Source organism: Scyliorhinus canicula, chromosome 23 (genome assembly GCF_902713615.1).
Source record: "Scyliorhinus canicula chromosome 23, sScyCan1.1, whole genome shotgun sequence".
Classification (NCBI taxonomy): Eukaryota; Metazoa; Chordata; class Chondrichthyes; order Carcharhiniformes; family Scyliorhinidae; genus Scyliorhinus; species Scyliorhinus canicula.
Genome location: NC_052168.1, coordinates 27,063,805 through 27,081,830, shown reverse-complemented (window position 1 = coordinate 27,081,830; position 18,026 = coordinate 27,063,805). Strand labels below are relative to the sequence as shown.

The window sequence follows — 18,026 nt, the reverse complement described above, 5'->3', positions numbered from 1 at the left end:
CCCTCTCTCGGCCCCGCCCCCCCGCCTCCTCGGCCCCGCCCCCCCCTCCTCGCCCCCCCCCCCTCCTCGGCCCCGCCCCCCCCCCCCTCCCGGCCCCCCCCCCCCCCTCCTCGCCCCCCCCCCTCCCCGGCCCCGGCCCCCCCCCCCCCCCCCCCCCCCCCCCAAGGGCGCCGAAGTTCAGCTTGCCTGGGGCGCCAGCAACCCTAGAGCCGGCGCTGGCGGGAACCCTCACAACATTTTAAGAATCATAGAAGCATGGAATTTACAGTTCAGAAGGAGCCCATTCGGCCTCTCGAGTATACACTGGCCCTTGAGAGAGCACCCCACTTAAGCCCACACATCCACCCTATCCCCGTAACCCATAACCCCACCTAACCTTTGGACACTACGGGGCAATTTAGCGTGACCAATCCACCTAACCTGCACATCTTTGCACTTCTGGGAGGAAACCGGAGCACCCGGAGGAACCCACGCAGACACGGGGAGAACGTGCAGACTCTGCACAGACGGTGACCCATCTGGGAATCGAACCTGGGTCCCTGGCGCTGTGAGGCAACAGTGCTAGCTACCGTGCACAGAAGCATGCAGGTGAGCAGTTGAAACATCACAACATTCGAGACCAAATGCTGCAAAGTGGGATTGGAACAGATTGGTGCTTGATGACCTGTGCAGACATGATGGGCCAAAAGGCCTCTTTCTGTGCTGTAAATGACCCTCTCCAAAGCCTTAATATCCTTCCTAAATATGGTGCCCCGAATCAGGCACATCATTTTCCTCTTTGATCATTATGTCTAAGTGAAGGTCCTTTGGGTGTTTTTGTCCAAGAAGGGCATGATATAAATGCAAGTGGCTGTTGAAATTGGATGACAGTTGCAGAATGCCAATACGACACTAACTATAATAATTCGAATCTTTATTAGTAACACAAGTAGACCTACATCAACATTGCAATGAAGTTACAGTGAAAATCCCCCAGTCGCCACATTCCGGCGCCTGTTCGGGTGCAGAGGTAGAATCCAGAATGTCCAATTCACCGAACAAGCACGTCTTCAGGACTTGTGAGAAGAAACCGGAGCCCCCGGAGGAAACCCACGCGGACACGGGGAGAACGAGCAGACTCCGCACAGACAGTGACCCATCCGGGAATCGAACCCGGAGCCCTGGCACAGCGCTAACCACCGTGCCGCCCATAACTCTGAATTCCACAAAGTGGCTTGCAAGTTAGGAAGGAGCTTGCTGGTTGAGGTCTCGGGTGTTGGCAATGTAGAGAAAATCCGGGGGGGGGGAAGCTGGAAGTACTCAACAGGTCTGGCAGCTTCTGTGGAGAAAGAGTTTCATGGCTACAATCTTCTGACTCCTCTGTGGCTAGTTTGGTGGTGGGGAGGGGGCATTCCATCAGACAGGTGGTTGGGGGAATAGGGATTTCCCAGCTCCACCCTGATTAAGTCTGTGATGGAAAGGTGCATGGGGGGCCTTCCTGCCCTGTGTTTGATTGAGGCCCTGGAGTGGCCAATCCAAGGCCACTTAAGAGGCATCATCCCACTTGGGATGGGAAGTGTAAATGTGCATTAAATGAAACGGGTACTATTAAATGTGATTCTGCAAATGGGCAGTACCTCCTGAACAATCCTAAGTGTGCTGATAGGTATGCCAGCAGAAAAAGATCATCAGTCAAGTTCAAAGCGTGGCTCAGTAACGTTTGCTAGAAGCACCGTAAAATTCGTCCGCAGGGACCCCTTCTCTGAAAACAAAAGGAATATGTTCAAGCCGTCACCTTTTTTGCATTACCCTTGAACTTGTGGAGCCTATAGTGCCCCACTGCTTTCTCCATGGCAACGCCTCAGCCAATCAGAATCTACTTGCCAACCAGTCAACATTATTTTTCTCTTGGGATATAAATTGCCTTAGTCGAATGATGTTCAGCATCCTCGCCTTTGCCCTGATGAGTGCAAGACAAAAAACTTCAGCGACAGGTCTCTCTTTTCAGCAATATTCGCAGCAAAGAAATGAAAGATATGTCAAGATGAGGCTTGAATGGGTACATCGATTTGAATGAAGGGATTAGAAAGAGACAAGACCCACCCCCGGCACTGACTCCAAACCTATTACATTACAACTTTTCACTCTCTCTCTGCTTTTATTGTCCGTTGTGTGTTGTATTGAACTTAAAGGTTCTCTTAAAATCAAACTCTCGTCCCTCTTCCTTCAGGCTGCTGCAGGGGAACAATTCGATTTCGGAGGAAAGTGCCAAGATTCTGCTTCAACGGGGATCTACCGAGGTAGCTGAAGGTAAAGTTAGGGTTCGGCAGAATGGGGGGAAACACACGCAGACACGGGGAGAATGTACAAACTCCACATAGACAGGCAAGGTCAGAATTGAACCCAGGTCCCTGGCGCACTGAGGCAACAGTGCTAACCACCGGGTCGCCTGGGAGGCATAACTAGGCCGTTTGGCTCACTGAGTTCATGTTGGCTCTCTGTGGGGCCGGTTCCATTTCCCTTCTCTATCCCTGTGCCACTGAGAGTTTATTTAACTCCAGTGTCCACCCCATTTCCTATTGAAATCATTGATTGCTTCCGCCAGCCTTGCGGGCAGCAAGTGCCAGGTTACCGCTCACTGCTTTTTAAAAAATACAAAGTTAATTCCTCACAACCCCTTCAATCTCCTGCCCAAAAATCTTAAATCTGTGACCCCCTGGTTTCTTGGACCATCAGCGGGAGGAACAGCTTTTCATTCCCTGGGAAACCTGCTGGTTGTCTGTACCCAACCTCTGTAGCGTCACCTTACACTCACTGTCGCATCTCACTCTGTTTTCAACTAGATCCTCGCTCTTTGCCATAATTGTTTTTAAAATGAAAGCCAAACGGTGGTGGCAACTCGATTTTTTTATTTTTTGAAAGAATCTCAATTAGATTTTAACCTGTTTGGCTTCTCAGGAGAGGAGCAAAACAAATTCAGCATCCGCTGTTGGTATATTGGTCCTATGAGGCATAGAGGATTCTCAGGGGGCTTAGCAGGGTAGATGGAGAGGTTGTTTCCCCTTGTGTGAGAGTCTAGGACCAGAGGACATAATCTCAGGGTGAGGGGTCGCCCATTTAAGAGAGATGAGGACGTTGAGCCGGCTCTTTGAGGGGGTAGATGTGTGTGAACATTGTGGGGGAGGCCCCGCAAACCACGTTCATATGTTTTGGTCCTGTCCAAAGCTGGAGGATTACTGGAAGGAGGTGTTTAGGGTAATCTCTAAAGTGGTGCACGTGAAACTGGACCTGGGCCCTCGGAAGGCCATGTTCGGGGTGTCAGACCAGCCGGGGTTGGAAACGGGCGGTGGGGGGCAGATGTTGTAGCCTTCGCCTCGTTGATTGCCCGAAGGCGGATCCTGTTAGAGTGGAGATCAACCTCTCCACCCTGTGCCCTGGCTGGGCGGGGGGACCTGCTGGAATTCTTGACTCTTGAGAAGGTGACATTTGAACTGAGGGGAAGGATGGAGGGGCTCTACAATTCATGAACGTTATTCATTCTGCACTTTGGAGAATTGAATTACATCGAACATTAGGGGGGTGGGTGGGGGGGACTGTATGTGTTAATGGAGACTATGGGTGATTCCAAATTCCTTTTTGCCATTTGTTTATGTGAACATGCGGGCAAATGTTTGGGGTTTGGTGGGAGAATGGGATCGTTGTTATTGATGTGGGGATTGACATTACATTCGTTACTGATTATTGTTTATTGTTGGGTGTAAATTTGGGAGAAAATGTGAGAAAGGAGAATAAAAAATATATTTTTTTAAAAGACAGATGAGGAATTTCTTCTCTTGTGGGTAGTGGATCTGTGGAATTCTTTACCTCAGAAAGCTGTAGAAGCTGAGAAAGACAGATTGCTAATCAGTCAGGGAATCAAGAGTTACGGGGATAAGGCAGAAAAGTGGAGTTGAGGATTATCACATCAGATCAGTCATGATGTCATTAAATGGAGGACCAGACTCGATGGGCCGAATGGTTAACTTCTCCGTCTTATGATCTTATTGGATTTGTGATCCAGATTCTCTGGGATGCAGGGGCTGGTTTAGCACACTGGGCTAAAACGCTGGCTTTGAAAGCAGACCAAGGCAGGCCAGCAGCACGGTTCGATTCCCGTACCAGCCTCCCCGAACAGGCGCCGGAATGTGGCGACTAGGGGCTTTTCACAGTAACTTCATTGAAGCCTACTCGTGACAATAAGCGATTTTCATTCTCATTTCAGGTGCCTGTATTAATAATCTAGAGATTGAGTTTAAATCCCACCATGGCAGATGGGGAATATAACCTCTGCCCTCTGCTTAGCAAACCACTCAAGAGGATGACTCGCCACCGCCTCCTTGAGGGCAATTAGGGTTGGGCAGTAAATGCTGGATTTTTCAGTGATGGCCATATCCCATGAATGAATTCTCTCTCCGATCTCCTGCCCAGAATCTCAGCCATCAAAATCAACCGGTGAGGAAAATTGATCTCATTGTCGCTTGTGGGAGCTTACCAGGTTTCAGACATTACAAGAGTTACTGCACTTCAGAAGGACTTCATTAACTGTGCAACACTTGGAAGTACTGAGGATGGGAAAGGCGCTGTATGAATGCAAGTCCTTTCCTTCGAAAGGACCTTTAGAGTGTGGCCTTTCTAAAAGATCCCCAGGTGTGGTTCTTTTTACAAGCATGAGGCTCTCTTAAAGTGAAAGATAGAAATGTTAACGGGGGCACTTATTTATCAGAGAAACTGAGAATTGTATTTGTTTTTTAATTGCTTCTGATTGTTGCTGTCATTCTTTTAAGGTCTTACCTATACCCGAGATTTAAGAATCAATCTGGTGAGTTCCCACATTAACTTTGGCAAGTGCGACACTGGTGATAAACTATTACTTCACTTTTAGTTAAGGTTTCTTCGACCCCCCCCCCCACCACGCCTCACTCCCCTTCACAAGCACCCACTGCCCACCCCCCACACACACACACACAAGACCAGAGTACGCTAGGGATCAGAGATACTAATATTTGTTCTGCAGCCAAAGACTGACTGAGAAATGGCCTCCAAAATGATCCAAGGTATTAAACCGGATAGCGAAGGCAAACCCAGATCGTGCTAAACTATGACAATCAGACTGGAGAGGGGGAGATGTGGTTTGAATCAAAGACTAATTTAATAGTCTTTGGGCCTGTTCTGTGCTGTATTTCTCTATCTATTTCTCTATCTCTATCTACTGACATCATGCTTTTTTAAAAATTGTTCACGGGGATATGAGGCCATTATTGCCCATCCCTCATCACCCTGAGAAGATGATGCATTAGCATCTTGAACCACTGCCCTGCCTGTGGTGTGGGAACACCCACAGTGATGTTGGGGGGGGGGGGGGGGGGGGGGGGGGGGGGAGAAAGTAGGGAGTCGGCCATTCAGCCCCTCTAGTCTGCTTCACCATTCAGCCAGATCATAGCTGAACTGATTGGGGCCCAAACTCCTCTTGCCTGCCTGCCCGCCCCCTTAACCCTTTGACTCCCTTGCAAATCAACAAAGATATTCACACACCCAGCCTCCACTGCTCTGGAGTAGAGAGTTCCAAACCATCTGCCACATTTAATCTGGGCCCTGTATGAACCCTTGAGGTTCACCGCTTGTTGCATTGTGGCAACCTGAGGTGGTGGCTCAGTGGTATTGTCACAGGATAGTAATCCAAAGATCCAGGTTAATGCTCCCCGGCACTGAATCTCGCCACGGCAGAATTTAAATATCTGCCGTTAAAAGTCTAATGATGGCCCCAAACATTATTGATTGTTGTAAAAACCCAACTGGTTCATTTAATGTCCTTTAGGAAATCTGCCATGCTTACCTGGTCTGGCCTACGTGTGACTCCAGACCCACAGTGTGGTGGGTGACTCTTAAATTCCCTCTGGAATGGTCTAGCAAACCACCCAGTAATACTCGATCGACAGGCACCAGAAACGACAACGGAAAACCCAGTCATAGAACATAGAACAGTACAGCACAGAACAGGCCCTTCGGCCCTCGATGTTGTGCCGAGCCATGATCACCCCACTCAAACCCATGTATCCACCCTATACCCGTAACCCGACAACCCCCCCATTAACCTTACACTACGGGCAATTTAGCATGGCCAGTCCACCTAACCCGCACATCTTTGGACTGTGGGAGGAAACCGGAGCACCCGGAGGAAACCCACGCACACACGGGGAGGACGTGCAGACTCCACACAGACAGTGACCCAGCCGGGAATCGAACCTGGGACCCTGGAGCTGTGAAGCATTGACGCTAACCACCATGCTACCGTGAGGCCCTGCAACGTTCCCGTCACTAACATCTGGTGTGAAAATTGGGAGAGCTGTCTCACAGGCTAATCAAGCAACAGCCTGACATTGTCATACTCATGGAACAATACAGACAATATCCCAGGCGCCCCCCATCCCTGGGTATGTTCTGGCTCACCAAGCAGGTCAGACCCAGCAGAGGTGGTGGAACAGGCTTCAGTCGGGAGGGAGTTACCCTGGGAGTCCTCAACATTGACTCTGGACCCTATGCAGTCTCATGGCTTCAGGTCAAACACTGGCAAGGAAACCTCCTACTGATTGCCACATACCGTCCTCCCTCAGCTGATGAATCGGTGCTTCTCCGTGTTGAATACCACTTGGAGGAAGCACTGAGGATGGCAAGGGTGCAGAATGTACTCTGAGTGGGGGGGACTTCAATGTCCATCACCAAGAGTGGCTTGGTAACACCACTACTGACTGGGCTGCATCTGTCCATGACAGTGACCACCACATAGTCCTTGTGGAGACAAAGTCCCAACTTCACATTGAGGATACCATTGATCAGAAACTGAACTGGACTAGCCAAATTAGTACTGTGGCGACCAGGGCAAGTCAAAGGCGATGAACCCTGTGGCGATTAACTCCCCCCCCCCCCCCCCCCCCCCCCCCCCCCCCCCCCCACACACACACACACGCACACATACACCAACCCCAACCAACATGGCTTATAATGACACTGGAACTCCCTCTCTAACAGCACTGTGGGTGCACCTACACCACACGGACTGCAGCGGTTCAAGAAGGTGGCTCACCACCACCTTCTGATGGGCAACTAGGGATGGGCAGTAAATACTGGGCCTGCCCACACATCCCATGATTGATTTTTTTTAAGAACTGCCTCCTATCTCCTAATGGAATCTCTACCCAGACCAATGGACTGTCTTCAATTCTATGTTTATTCAATTCTTTTTTTATGTATTATGTGTAACACTATCAAGTGCTTTTTGGCCGTCTTCAAGAAATGAATCAACTAAGTCCATTACCCTGCTCAGTCACTCTGTCCTTAACAGATTCCAGTGACATTTCCACAACAGATGTTGGGCTAATGGGTCTGTAGTTCCCTCGTTTATCTCGCCTACCCTTAAATAATGGAGCAATAGTGGTAGACATCTTCCCTCTCGCCTCCTCTCCTGTGTTTCACTGACTGTTGAGGGTAGGGAGGTCATTCCCCCCCCCCACCCCGACCATTGTGTACCTGGCACTAAGGATGGCAGGAGCTGCCTTCATTGCTTACCTTTGACCCAGCCTTCCTCTGCCAAACATCAGGAAGGGATTCAGAGACCGTTGTGGGTGCCTGTGGGCCAGGCCACCAGACAGCTTCTCTCATCGGGCTTGAACCACCCTCATCCATAAATGCCCGTGAGAGTGGCGTCCCTGTTGAAGAGCAGACCTGTCAGATTGGAAACACAAAGTGCCGTCGGTAAAAGCTGAGTTTAATGGTTCCTCATGTTTTCGTTCAATCTCACCAGCCCACCCCTTTGAGGATCACCATCAAACAGTGTCTGAAGCTTCAGAAGAATATCACTGCGGCCGTTCTCCTCATTGGGTAGGTACATCGCCCGTCCGTGACACCCTCCCCAGGCTGTTTGCCGAGGAGCCAGCTTGGGGCTGGGGCCTAGGCTCTGAATCAGGAGGATGTGAATTCCAATCGCATGATAAGCCAACACTTCCAGTGCGGTGCTGCACTGTGCGAGCGGCCAACTTACTGTTGATACATTAGTATAAGAACATCAGAAATATGTGCTGGAGAAGACGATATTGCCCCTCTAGCCTGCTCTGCCATTCAGTACGATTGTGCAGGTGGACCCCAGTATGATTTAGTCTCTTGGGAAAGGGGAGACTGGCCACAATTCATCCCCCCTCCCCTCCCCCGGCCCCATCAGCCCTCCCTCAGACAGAATGTGCTGCAGCCAATCAGGCGATGGAGCAATAGGTGTCTGCGCTGCACGAAGGGGGTTTTACTGCAGCAGCCTGATGTCAGTGACCCTGTGCCATTCTTTTGCTTTCAGCGCTAAGGATGGACTGATGAAGAAGGAGAAATGGAATCCGAACAAACCACCATTTAGTCTCATACTGGAGGGGTACCACAGTCTGCCTAATCAGGTAAGAGACGTATCTCAGATGTCAGGACTGAAACCACATCTCTCCGCAGTCGGGCCCTTGTAGAACAAAAGTCATTCCACCTGAACAGGCTTTGAATTAGAGAACAATCCAATCGAACACCTTTAAACAAAGAAAATTACAGCACAGGAACAGGCCCTTCGGCCCTCCCAGCCTGCGCCGATCCAAATCCTTTATCTAAACCTGTCGCCTATTTTCCAAGGTCTACTTCCCTCTGTTCCCCGCCTGTTCATATACCTGTCTAGATGCTTCTTAAATGATGCTATCGTGCCCGCCTCTACCACCTCCGCTGGTAAAGCGTTCCAGGCACCCACCACCCTCTGTGTAAAAAACTTTCCACGCACATCTCCCTTAAACTTTCCGCCTCTCACCTTGAAATCGTGACCCCTTGTAACTGACACCCCCACTCTTGGAAAAAGCTTGTTGCTGTCCACCCTGTCCATACCTCCCATAATTTTGTAGACCTCAATCAGGTCCCCCCTCAACCTCCGTCTTTCCAACAAAAACAATCCGTATCTACTCAACCTTTCTTCATAGCTAGCACCCTCCATACCAGGCAACATCCTGGTGAACCTCCTCTGCACCCTCTCTAAAGCATCCACATCCTTCTGGTAATGTGGCGACCAGAACTGCACGCAGTATTCCAAATGTGGCCGAACCAAAGTCCTATACAACTGTAACATGACCTGCCAACTCTTGTACTCAATACCCCGTCCGATGAAGGCAAGCATGCTGTATGCCTTCTTGACCACTCTATCAACCTGCGTTGCCACCTTCAGGGTACAATGGACCTGAACTCCCAGATCTCTCTGCACATCAATTTTCCCCAAGACCCTTCCATTGACCATATAGTCCGCTCTTGAATTTGATCTTCCAAAATGCATCACCTCGCATTTGCCTGGATTGAACTCCACCTGCCATTTCTCTGCCCAAAGATGTGCAGGTTAGGTGGATTGGCCATGCTAAATTGCCCTTAGTGTCCTAAAAAAAAAAGGTTAATGGGGGGGGGTTGTTGGGTTACTGGTATAGGGTGGATACGTTGGCTTGAGTAGGGTGATCATTGCTCGGCACAACATCGAGGGCCGAAGGGCCTGTTCTGTGCTGTACTGTTCTATGTTCTATGTTCTAACTCTCCAATCTATCTATATTTTGTTGTATTCTCTGACAGTCCTCCTCGCTATCTGCAACTCCACCAATCTTAGTATCATCTGCAAACTTGCTAATCAGACCACCTATACCTTCCTCCAGGTCATTTATGTAGATCACAAACAACAGTGGTCCGAGCACGGATCCCTGTGGAACACCACTAGTCACCCTTCTCTATTTTGAGACACTCCCTTCCACCACTACTCTCTGTCTCCTGTTGCCCAGCCAGTTCTTTATCCATCTAGCTAGTACACCCTGAACCCCATACGACTTCACTTTTTCCATCAACCTGCCATGGGAAACCTTATCAAACGCCTTACTGAAGTCCATGTATACGACATCTACAGCCCTTCCCTCATCAATTAACTTTGTCACTTCCTCAAAGAATTCTATTAGGTTTGTAAGACATGACCTTCCCTGCATAAAACCATGCTGCCTATCACTGATAATGCTATTTTCTTCCAGATGTGAATAGATCCTATCCCTCAGTATCTTCTCCAACAGTTTGCCTACCACTGACGTCAAGCTCACAGGTCTATAATTCCCTGGATTATCCCTGCTACCCTTCTTAAACAAAGGGACAACATTAGCAATTCTCCAGTCCTCCAGGACCTCACCCGTGCTCAAGGATGCTGCAAAGATATCTGTTAAGGCCCCAGCTATTTCGACCCTCGCTTCCCTCAGTAACCTGGGATAGATCCCATCCAGTCCTGGGGACTTGTCCACCTTAATGTCTTTTAGAATACCCAAACCTTCCCCCTTCCGTATGACAACTTGACCGAGAGTATTTAAACATCCATCCCTAGCCTCAACATCCGTCTTGTCCCTCTCCTTTGTGAATACCGATGCAAAGTACTCATTAAGAATCTCACCCATTTCCTCTGAGTCCACGCATAAATTCCCACTTTTGTTTTTAAGTGGGCCAATCCTTTCTCTAGTTACCCTCTTGCTCCTTACATACGAATAAAATGCTTTGGGATTTTCCTTAACCCTGTTAGCCAAAGCTATTTCATGACACCTTTTAGCCCTCTTTATTGCGCGTTTGAGATTCGTCCTACTTTCCCGATATTCCTCCAAAGCTTCATCAGTTTTGAGTTGCCTCAATCCTATGTATGCTTCCTTTTTCATCTTAGCTAGTCTCACAATTTCACCCGTCATCCATGGTTCCCTAATCTTGCCATTTCTATCTTTCATTTTCACAGGAACATGTCTGTCCTGCACTCTAATCAACCGTTCCTTAAAAGACTCCCACATTTCAAATGTGGATTTACCCTTAAACAGCTGCTCCCAATCCACACTATCTTCCCTCCGATAACAACACACCTCTGTGCCTCTTATTTCTCCTGCTATTTTATAAAGTTTCTCTTTAGGTTAACTTGCATAAGTAATCATGGCATAAGAAAACAAGGAATGCTACAAGTTATGGAACTCTAAAAGAAGGCGCTAACTTTAAACGGTGCATTGGTGAGGCCGTGTCCTGTTGTGCCACCTTATTGACCGGGAGATAGTTGTTTGCTCATAAAGATGGATGAGTTCATTCTCCGTCAGATTTCTGTGCACAGATATCTAGCAATAAACAAATGACCCAAACTCCTCACTCAGTGTAGACATTCAGCAGCCTCGTTACGTTCGATACGACACGCACACTGTTAATGGCTCCTTTCTAAACCACATCTTGATGCAGCGCTGTCTGTACTCCAGCTCCTCCGTGCTCTCAGTTACTGTTTCTCTCGCTGTGTGTGACCATCTCTGACTTTTCACACTGACTGAGGTGTGGATTATCAGTGTCTCTCTAACCGCTCTGGGCTTTGTTGTGTAAACAGCTTCGAGATCATCTTTGGTAGCTGCATCTTTCTGGATTATGAGTAGGTTTAACTTGTCCATTTTGTGATCTCTCGCTGCAGTTCCTCCCTACCTTGTCTTTATTAGAGAGTTGCTGCTCAACATATAAAGACACGGATGTAAGGAAAAGCGAGGTATTCCCGGTGAATGAGCTGGGACAACAGGCTAATTTAGGGGAGATGTCATTTACGGTAGCGAGGAATAGGTTTAGGTATTTGGGGATTCAGGTAGCGAGGGAATGGATGGGGCTCCATAAGTGGAACTTAACGAAGCTGGTGGAGGAGGCTAGGGAGGATCTTAAGAGGTGGGGTACACTGCACTTAACGTTGGCGGGGAGGGTCCAAGTGGTGAAAATGAATATTCTGCCGAGGTTCTTGTTTATCTTTCATAGAACATAGAACATAGAACGATACAGCGCAGTACAGGCCCTTCGGCCCTCGATGTTGCACCGACATGGAAAAAAAAACTAAAGGCCATCTAACCTACACTATGCCATTATCATCCATATGCTTATCCAATAAACTTTTAAATGCCCTCAATGTTGGCGAGTTCACTACTGTTGCAGGTAGGGCATTCCACGGCCTCACCACTCTTTTCGTAAAAAAACCCACCTCTGACCTCTGTCCTATATCTATTACCCCTCAATTTAAGGCTATGTCCCCTCGTGCTAGCCACCCCCATCCGCGAGAGAAGGCTCTCGCTGTCCACCCTATCTAACCCTCTGATCATTTTGTATGCCTCTATTAAGTCACCTCTTAACCTTCTCTCTAACGAAAACAACCTCAAGTCCATCAGCCTTTCCTCATAAGATTTTCCCTCCATACCAGGCAACATCCTGGTAAATCTCCTCTGCACCCGTTCCAAAGCTTCCACGTCCTTCCTATAATGAGGCGACCAGAACTGTACGCAATACTCCAAATGCGGCCGTACTAGAGTTTTGTACAGCTGCAACATGACCTCATGGCTCCGGAACTCAATCCCTCTACCAATAAAGGCCAACACACCATAGGCCTTCTTCACAACCCTATCAACCTGGGTGGCAACTTTCAGGGATCTATGTACATGGACACCGAGATCCCTCTGCTCATCCACACTACCAAGAATTTTACCATTAGCCAAATATTCCGCATTCCTGTTATTCTTTCCAAAGTGAATCACCTCACACTTCTCCACATTAAACTCCATTTGCCACCTCTCAGCCCAGCTCTGCAGCTTATCTATGTCCCTCTGTAACCTGCAACATCCTTCTGCACTGTCTACAACTCCACCGACTTTAGTATCGTCTGCAAATTTACTCACCCATCCTTCTGCGCCCTCCTCTAGGTCATTTATAAAAATGACAAACAGCAACGGCCCCAGAACAGATCCTTGTGGTACGCCACTCGTAACTGAACTCCATTCTGAACATTTCCCATCAACTACCACTCTCTGTCTTCTTTCAACTAGCCAATTTCTGATCCACATCTCTAAATCACCCTCAATCCCCAGCCTCCGTATTTTCTGCAATAGCCGACCGTGGGGAACCTTATCAAACGCTTTACTGAAATCCATATACACCACATCAACTGCTCTACCCTCGTCTACCTGTTCAGTCACCTTCTCAAAGAACTCGATAAGGTTTGTGAGGCATGACCTACCCTTCACAAAACCATGCTGACTATCCCTAATCATATTATTCCTATCTAGATGATTATAAATCGTATCTTTTATAATCCTCTCCAAGACCTTACCCACCACAGACGTTAGGCTCACCAGCCTATAGTTACCGGGGTTATCTCTACTCCCCTTCTTGAACAAAGGGACCACATTTGCTATCCTCCAGTCCTCTGGCACTATTCCTGTAGCCAATGATGACCTGAAAATCAAAGCCAAAGGCTCAGCAATCTCTTCCCTGGCTTCCCAGAGAATCCTAGGATAAATCCCATCCGGCCCCGGGGACTTATCTATTATCACCTTGTCCAGAATTGCCAATACTTCTTCCCTACGCACCTCAATGCCATCTATTCTAATAGCCTGGGTCTCAGCATTCTCCTCCACAATATTATCTTTTTCTTGAGTGAATACTGACGAAAAGTATTCATTTGGTATCTCGCTTATCTCCTCAGCCTCCACACACAACTTCCCACCACTGTCCTTGACTGGCCCTACTCTTACCCTAGTCATTCTTTTATTCCTGACATACCTATAGAAAGCTTTTGTGTTTTCCTTGATCCTACCTGCCAAAGACTTCTCATGTCCCCTCCTTGCTCGTCTCAGCTCTCTCTTTAGATCCTTCCTCGCTTCCTTGTAACTATCAAGCGCCCCAACTGAAACTTCATGCCTCATCTTCACATAGGCCTCCTTCTTCCTCTTAACAAGAGATTCCACTTCTTTGGTAAACCACGGTTCCCTCGCTCGACCCCTTCCTCCCTGCCTGACTGGTACGTACTTATCAAGAACATGCAATAGCTGTTCCTTGAACAAGCTCCACATATCCAGTGTACCCAACCCTTGCAGCCTACTTCTCCAACCAACACATCCTAAGTCATGTCTAATGGCATCATAATTGCCCTTCCCCCAGCTATAACTCTTGCCCTGCGGGGTATACTTATCCCTTTCCATCACTAACGTAAAGGTCACCGAATTGTGGTCACTGTTTCCAAAGTGCTCACCTACCTCCAGATCTAACACCTGGCCTGGTTCATTACCCAAAACCAAATCCAATGTGGCCTCGCCTCTTGTTGGCCTGTCAACATATTGTGTCAGGAAACCCTCCTGCACACATTGTACAAAGAACAACCCATCTAATGTACTCGAACTATATCTTTTCCAGTCAATATTTGGAAAGTTAAAGTCTCCCATAACAACTACCCTGTTACTTTCGCTCTTTTCCAGAATCATCTTCGCCATCCTTCCTCTACATCCCTAGAACTATTAGGTGGCCTATAGAAAACTCCCAACAGGGTGACCTCTCCTTTCCTGTTTCTAACCTCAGCCCATACTACCTCAGAAGAAGAGTCCCCATCTAGCATCCTTTCTGCCACCGTAATACTGTCCTTGACTAGCAGCGCCACACCTCCCCCTCTTTTGCCCCCTTCTCTGAGCTTACTAAAACACCTAAACCCCGGAACCTGCAACAACCATTCCTGTCCCTGCTCTATCCATGTCTCTGAAATGGCCACAACATCGAAGTCCCAGGTACCAACCCATGCTGCCAGTTCCCCTACCTTATTTCGTATACTCCTGGCATTGAAGTAGACACACTTTCAGGCTCTCCTGATCTTTATACCAAAGGCCTTTTTTCGGAAAGTGGATACGATCATCTCTGACTTTGTATAGGCGGGGAAGGTACCGAGAGTGGGGAGGACCCTGCTACAGAGGCAGCAGCGGGGGCGGGGAAGGTACCGAGGGTGAGGAGTACCCTGCTACAGAGCCAGCAGGGGGGGTGGAGAAGGTGCCGAGGGTGGGGAGGACCCTGCTACAGAGGCAGAGGCAGCAGAGAGGGGGGGGGGGGGTTTGATGTTGCCGAACTTGCTTCTTTATTATTGGGCGGCGAATGTGGAGAAGGTGCGGTGGTGGTGGGAAGGAGAAGGGGTAGAGTGGGTTAGGATGAAGGAGGAATCCTGTAAGGGGTCTAGTTTGAGGGCTATGGTGACGGCAGCATTGCCAATGGCTCCGAGTAGGTATTCAGGGAGCCCAGTGCTGCAGTCCACGGTGAAGATATGGAATCAGCTGAGGAGGCAATTTAGGATGGAAGGAATGTCGGTGCTAACGCCGCTTTGCGAGAATCATGGGTTTGAGCCGAGGGGGGGTTTGGTAAAGGTGAGGGATTTGTATTTGGAGGAAGGGTTCGCCAGTCTGGAGGAGCTAAGGGAGAGGGTAGAGCTGGCAAGGGGTAGCGAGGTCAGGTATTTGCAGGTAGGGACATTGCACGAAAGGTCTGGAAGGGGTTCCCTAGATTGCCGGGATACACCCTGCTGGAGCGACTGCTGCTTTCGGATGTGGAAGGGGAGGGAAGAATTGGGGATATATGTAAGTGGCTGGGGGAGCAGGGAGGTGAGCGGGTGGTGAAGATCAAGGAGAGATGGGAAGTGGAGTTGGGAATGGAGCTCAATTGGGGAGTATGGAGTGAGGCACTGTGAAGGGTAAATGGGACCTCCTCTTGTGCAAGGATGAGCCTGATACAGTTTAAGGTGGTGCACAGGGTGCATATGACTCGGGCGAGAATGAGTGGTTCTTTCAGGGGGTAGCAGATGAGTGTGAGAGGTGTGGGTGGGGGCGAGCGAATCATGCGCACATGTTTTGGGGTTGTGAAAAATTGGGAAGATTCTGGGCGGGAGTGTTCATGGTCTTAGCCAGGATAGTGGAGGAGGAGGTGAACCCGCACCCTTTGGTGGCGATATTTGGGGTTTCAGAGAAGCCGGAGCTCATGGAGAGGAGGAAGGCCGATGTCTTGGCCTTCGCCTCTCTGATTCCATGGCGGAGAATTTTGCTGGAGTGGCGGTCGGCATCGCCACCGGGAGTAGCGGCTTGGTTGGGTGACCTGTACGACTTCCTGCGCTTGGAGAAGATAAAGTATGGGTTAAGGGGCTCTGTAGGGATGTTGGGGGATGTTTGTGACCGTGTTTGAGGAGCTGTTCGTCGTGGGGAGGAGGGGGGGGGGGGGGGGGGGGGGGGGGGGGGGAGGGGATGGGGAGAGGAGGGGGTGAAAAAGGGGAGAAATCTGTACACTGTATAGTTGATTGCTGGGTAGTATGTTTCCCGGGGTGTTTACTTACTGTAACCTGCTTTGATACATGTTTGTAATAAAATATGTTTTTTTTTAAACATGAAGACACGGTGGCACAGTGGGTTAGCACTGCTGCCTCGCGGCGTTGAGGTCCCAGGTTCGATCCCGGCCCTGGGTCACTGTCCGTGTGGAGTTTGCACATTCTCCCCGTGTCTGCGTGGGTCTCACCCCCACAACCCAAAGATGTGCAGGCTAGGTGGATTGGCCACGCTAAATTGCCCCTTAATTGGGGAAAACAATGGAGTACTCTAAATTTAAAAAAAAAGACGCCAAACCTAAATGAATGAGAACTACATACTTAAAAAAGATCACATCTAAAAATAAGTTTTAAGTAACTGTGAAAGTACCTAATCATTCAGGAGGGCGAAGGGACCTAGTTCCTAACCTCCTGTTTTTTCTTTATTAGTCAATTCCAAGCTCTGGGTTTTCTGTGACAGTCTCTTTGTTGTGTGGACCAGCACGTTCAGAATTTTGGGGGAAATTACCTAAGCTTAAATCGGGTACAGCAGACGGCAGGAGAGCAAAATGGGTAACTGACGCACACCTTTGAGAGTGGGACACCCTTCCCCTCAAATCCCTGGGTATCATCAACCACAGGTTGTTTGGTGTGTTCCTAACTGATAGCCATAATTCTCCCCGATATTTTAGAAAAATTGGAGAACCACAAATTGCCAGAGCACGGTGGCACAATGGTTAGCACTGCTGCCTCACAGCGCAGGGCCTAGGTGGGGTATCTTTCAAAGGGTCATTATGGACTCAATGGGCCAAATGGCCTGCTGCACTGTAGAGATTCTATGGATTCTATGACCTACTGGGCTAGGGTTCTTCAATGACCTTTGAATGTTGATGGGGCCATGGGACAAAGTCCCATTAGTCATTCTGATACCCCTGCCACACAGTTGGAGTGTGCTAACAAATAGCAGTTAAAAGCATCTAGATATTGTATAATAAAAATGCCAAACCTAGTGGTTTCCAACTCTCTAACTCTCTCTTAACTACTGTGTATGCAACTTGCGTAAAATTATAGCACGGAAGAAGGCTATTCAGCCCCTCGCTTGCCCCCAGCTCAACGCTCTGCTCTCCTCCCCCTATTTCCAAGGTGGGGGGGGGGGGTGTTAGCTCTCTCACTCTTTCACTATTCCTTGTTTAAACTCTACCACCCTGACTCTCCTCGCGAGTATCTCATCCTCTCTTCCTCCCTCTTCGTTTTCCCGCAGTTCCAAATGGAGAAAGTCGAAGGGACTCACCACGTTCACCTCAACCAGCCGGAGCACGTTGCAGGAATTATCAGCGAGTTTCTCAGGGTGGGGGTCCCCTCCAAGCTATGAGGGTGGAACATGGACAGGCTATGCCCAGCACTGGTGAAGGAGAGGGAAGCTCCCGGTTACCGGCAGCAAAAAAAGCAGACGTACCGGTCCTTCTGAATGCAGCTGGGTCTGACCAGTAAATAACCAGTTTAACTATCTGTTAATGGGAAACATTAATGGCCATGTAAAATTAATTGCTGGCTTGAATTGAGATGTCAAGGTGATTTTGTTTGCTGGATACCTGCAAGCTGATGGTTTGTTGAAATAACAGATATGGACAGCAGGTTAATTGGGAAATGATTGAAGCTTGCTGGGTATGGAAATTTGGATTTTCTGCTTCGTTCACAGCGTAGAAAATTAAACTCTTAAAGCCGATATTGTGATTGAGCCACGGCGAATGTCATTGGCCCCCTCTGGCCATGGCAGTCCAAGACCCCCCCCCCCCCCCCCCCCCCCCCCCCCCCCAACTGCCCGAAGTTCTAATGCACTGTAACT

General features: G+C 48.9%; 1 protein-coding gene across 2 annotated transcripts in view; it reads left to right on the top strand.

Moving 5' to 3' along the window:
- Positions 1–17,738, top strand: part of serhl (serine hydrolase like) — a 56,165-nt gene extending 38,427 nt beyond the window's left edge. For both annotated transcript variants that reach the window (XM_038783434.1, XM_038783435.1), the window contains 5 exons: positions 2,210–2,289; positions 4,803–4,837; positions 7,817–7,893; positions 8,357–8,450; positions 17,442–17,738. In XM_038783434.1, coding sequence (XP_038639362.1) covers positions 2,210–2,289; positions 4,803–4,837; positions 7,817–7,893; positions 8,357–8,450; positions 17,442–17,552 — 397 coding nt within the window. In that variant the 3' untranslated portion in view covers positions 17,553–17,738. The remainder of the gene's footprint in view (positions 1–2,209; positions 2,290–4,802; positions 4,838–7,816; positions 7,894–8,356; positions 8,451–17,441) is intronic.
- Positions 17,739–18,026: the final 288 nt, after the last annotated feature.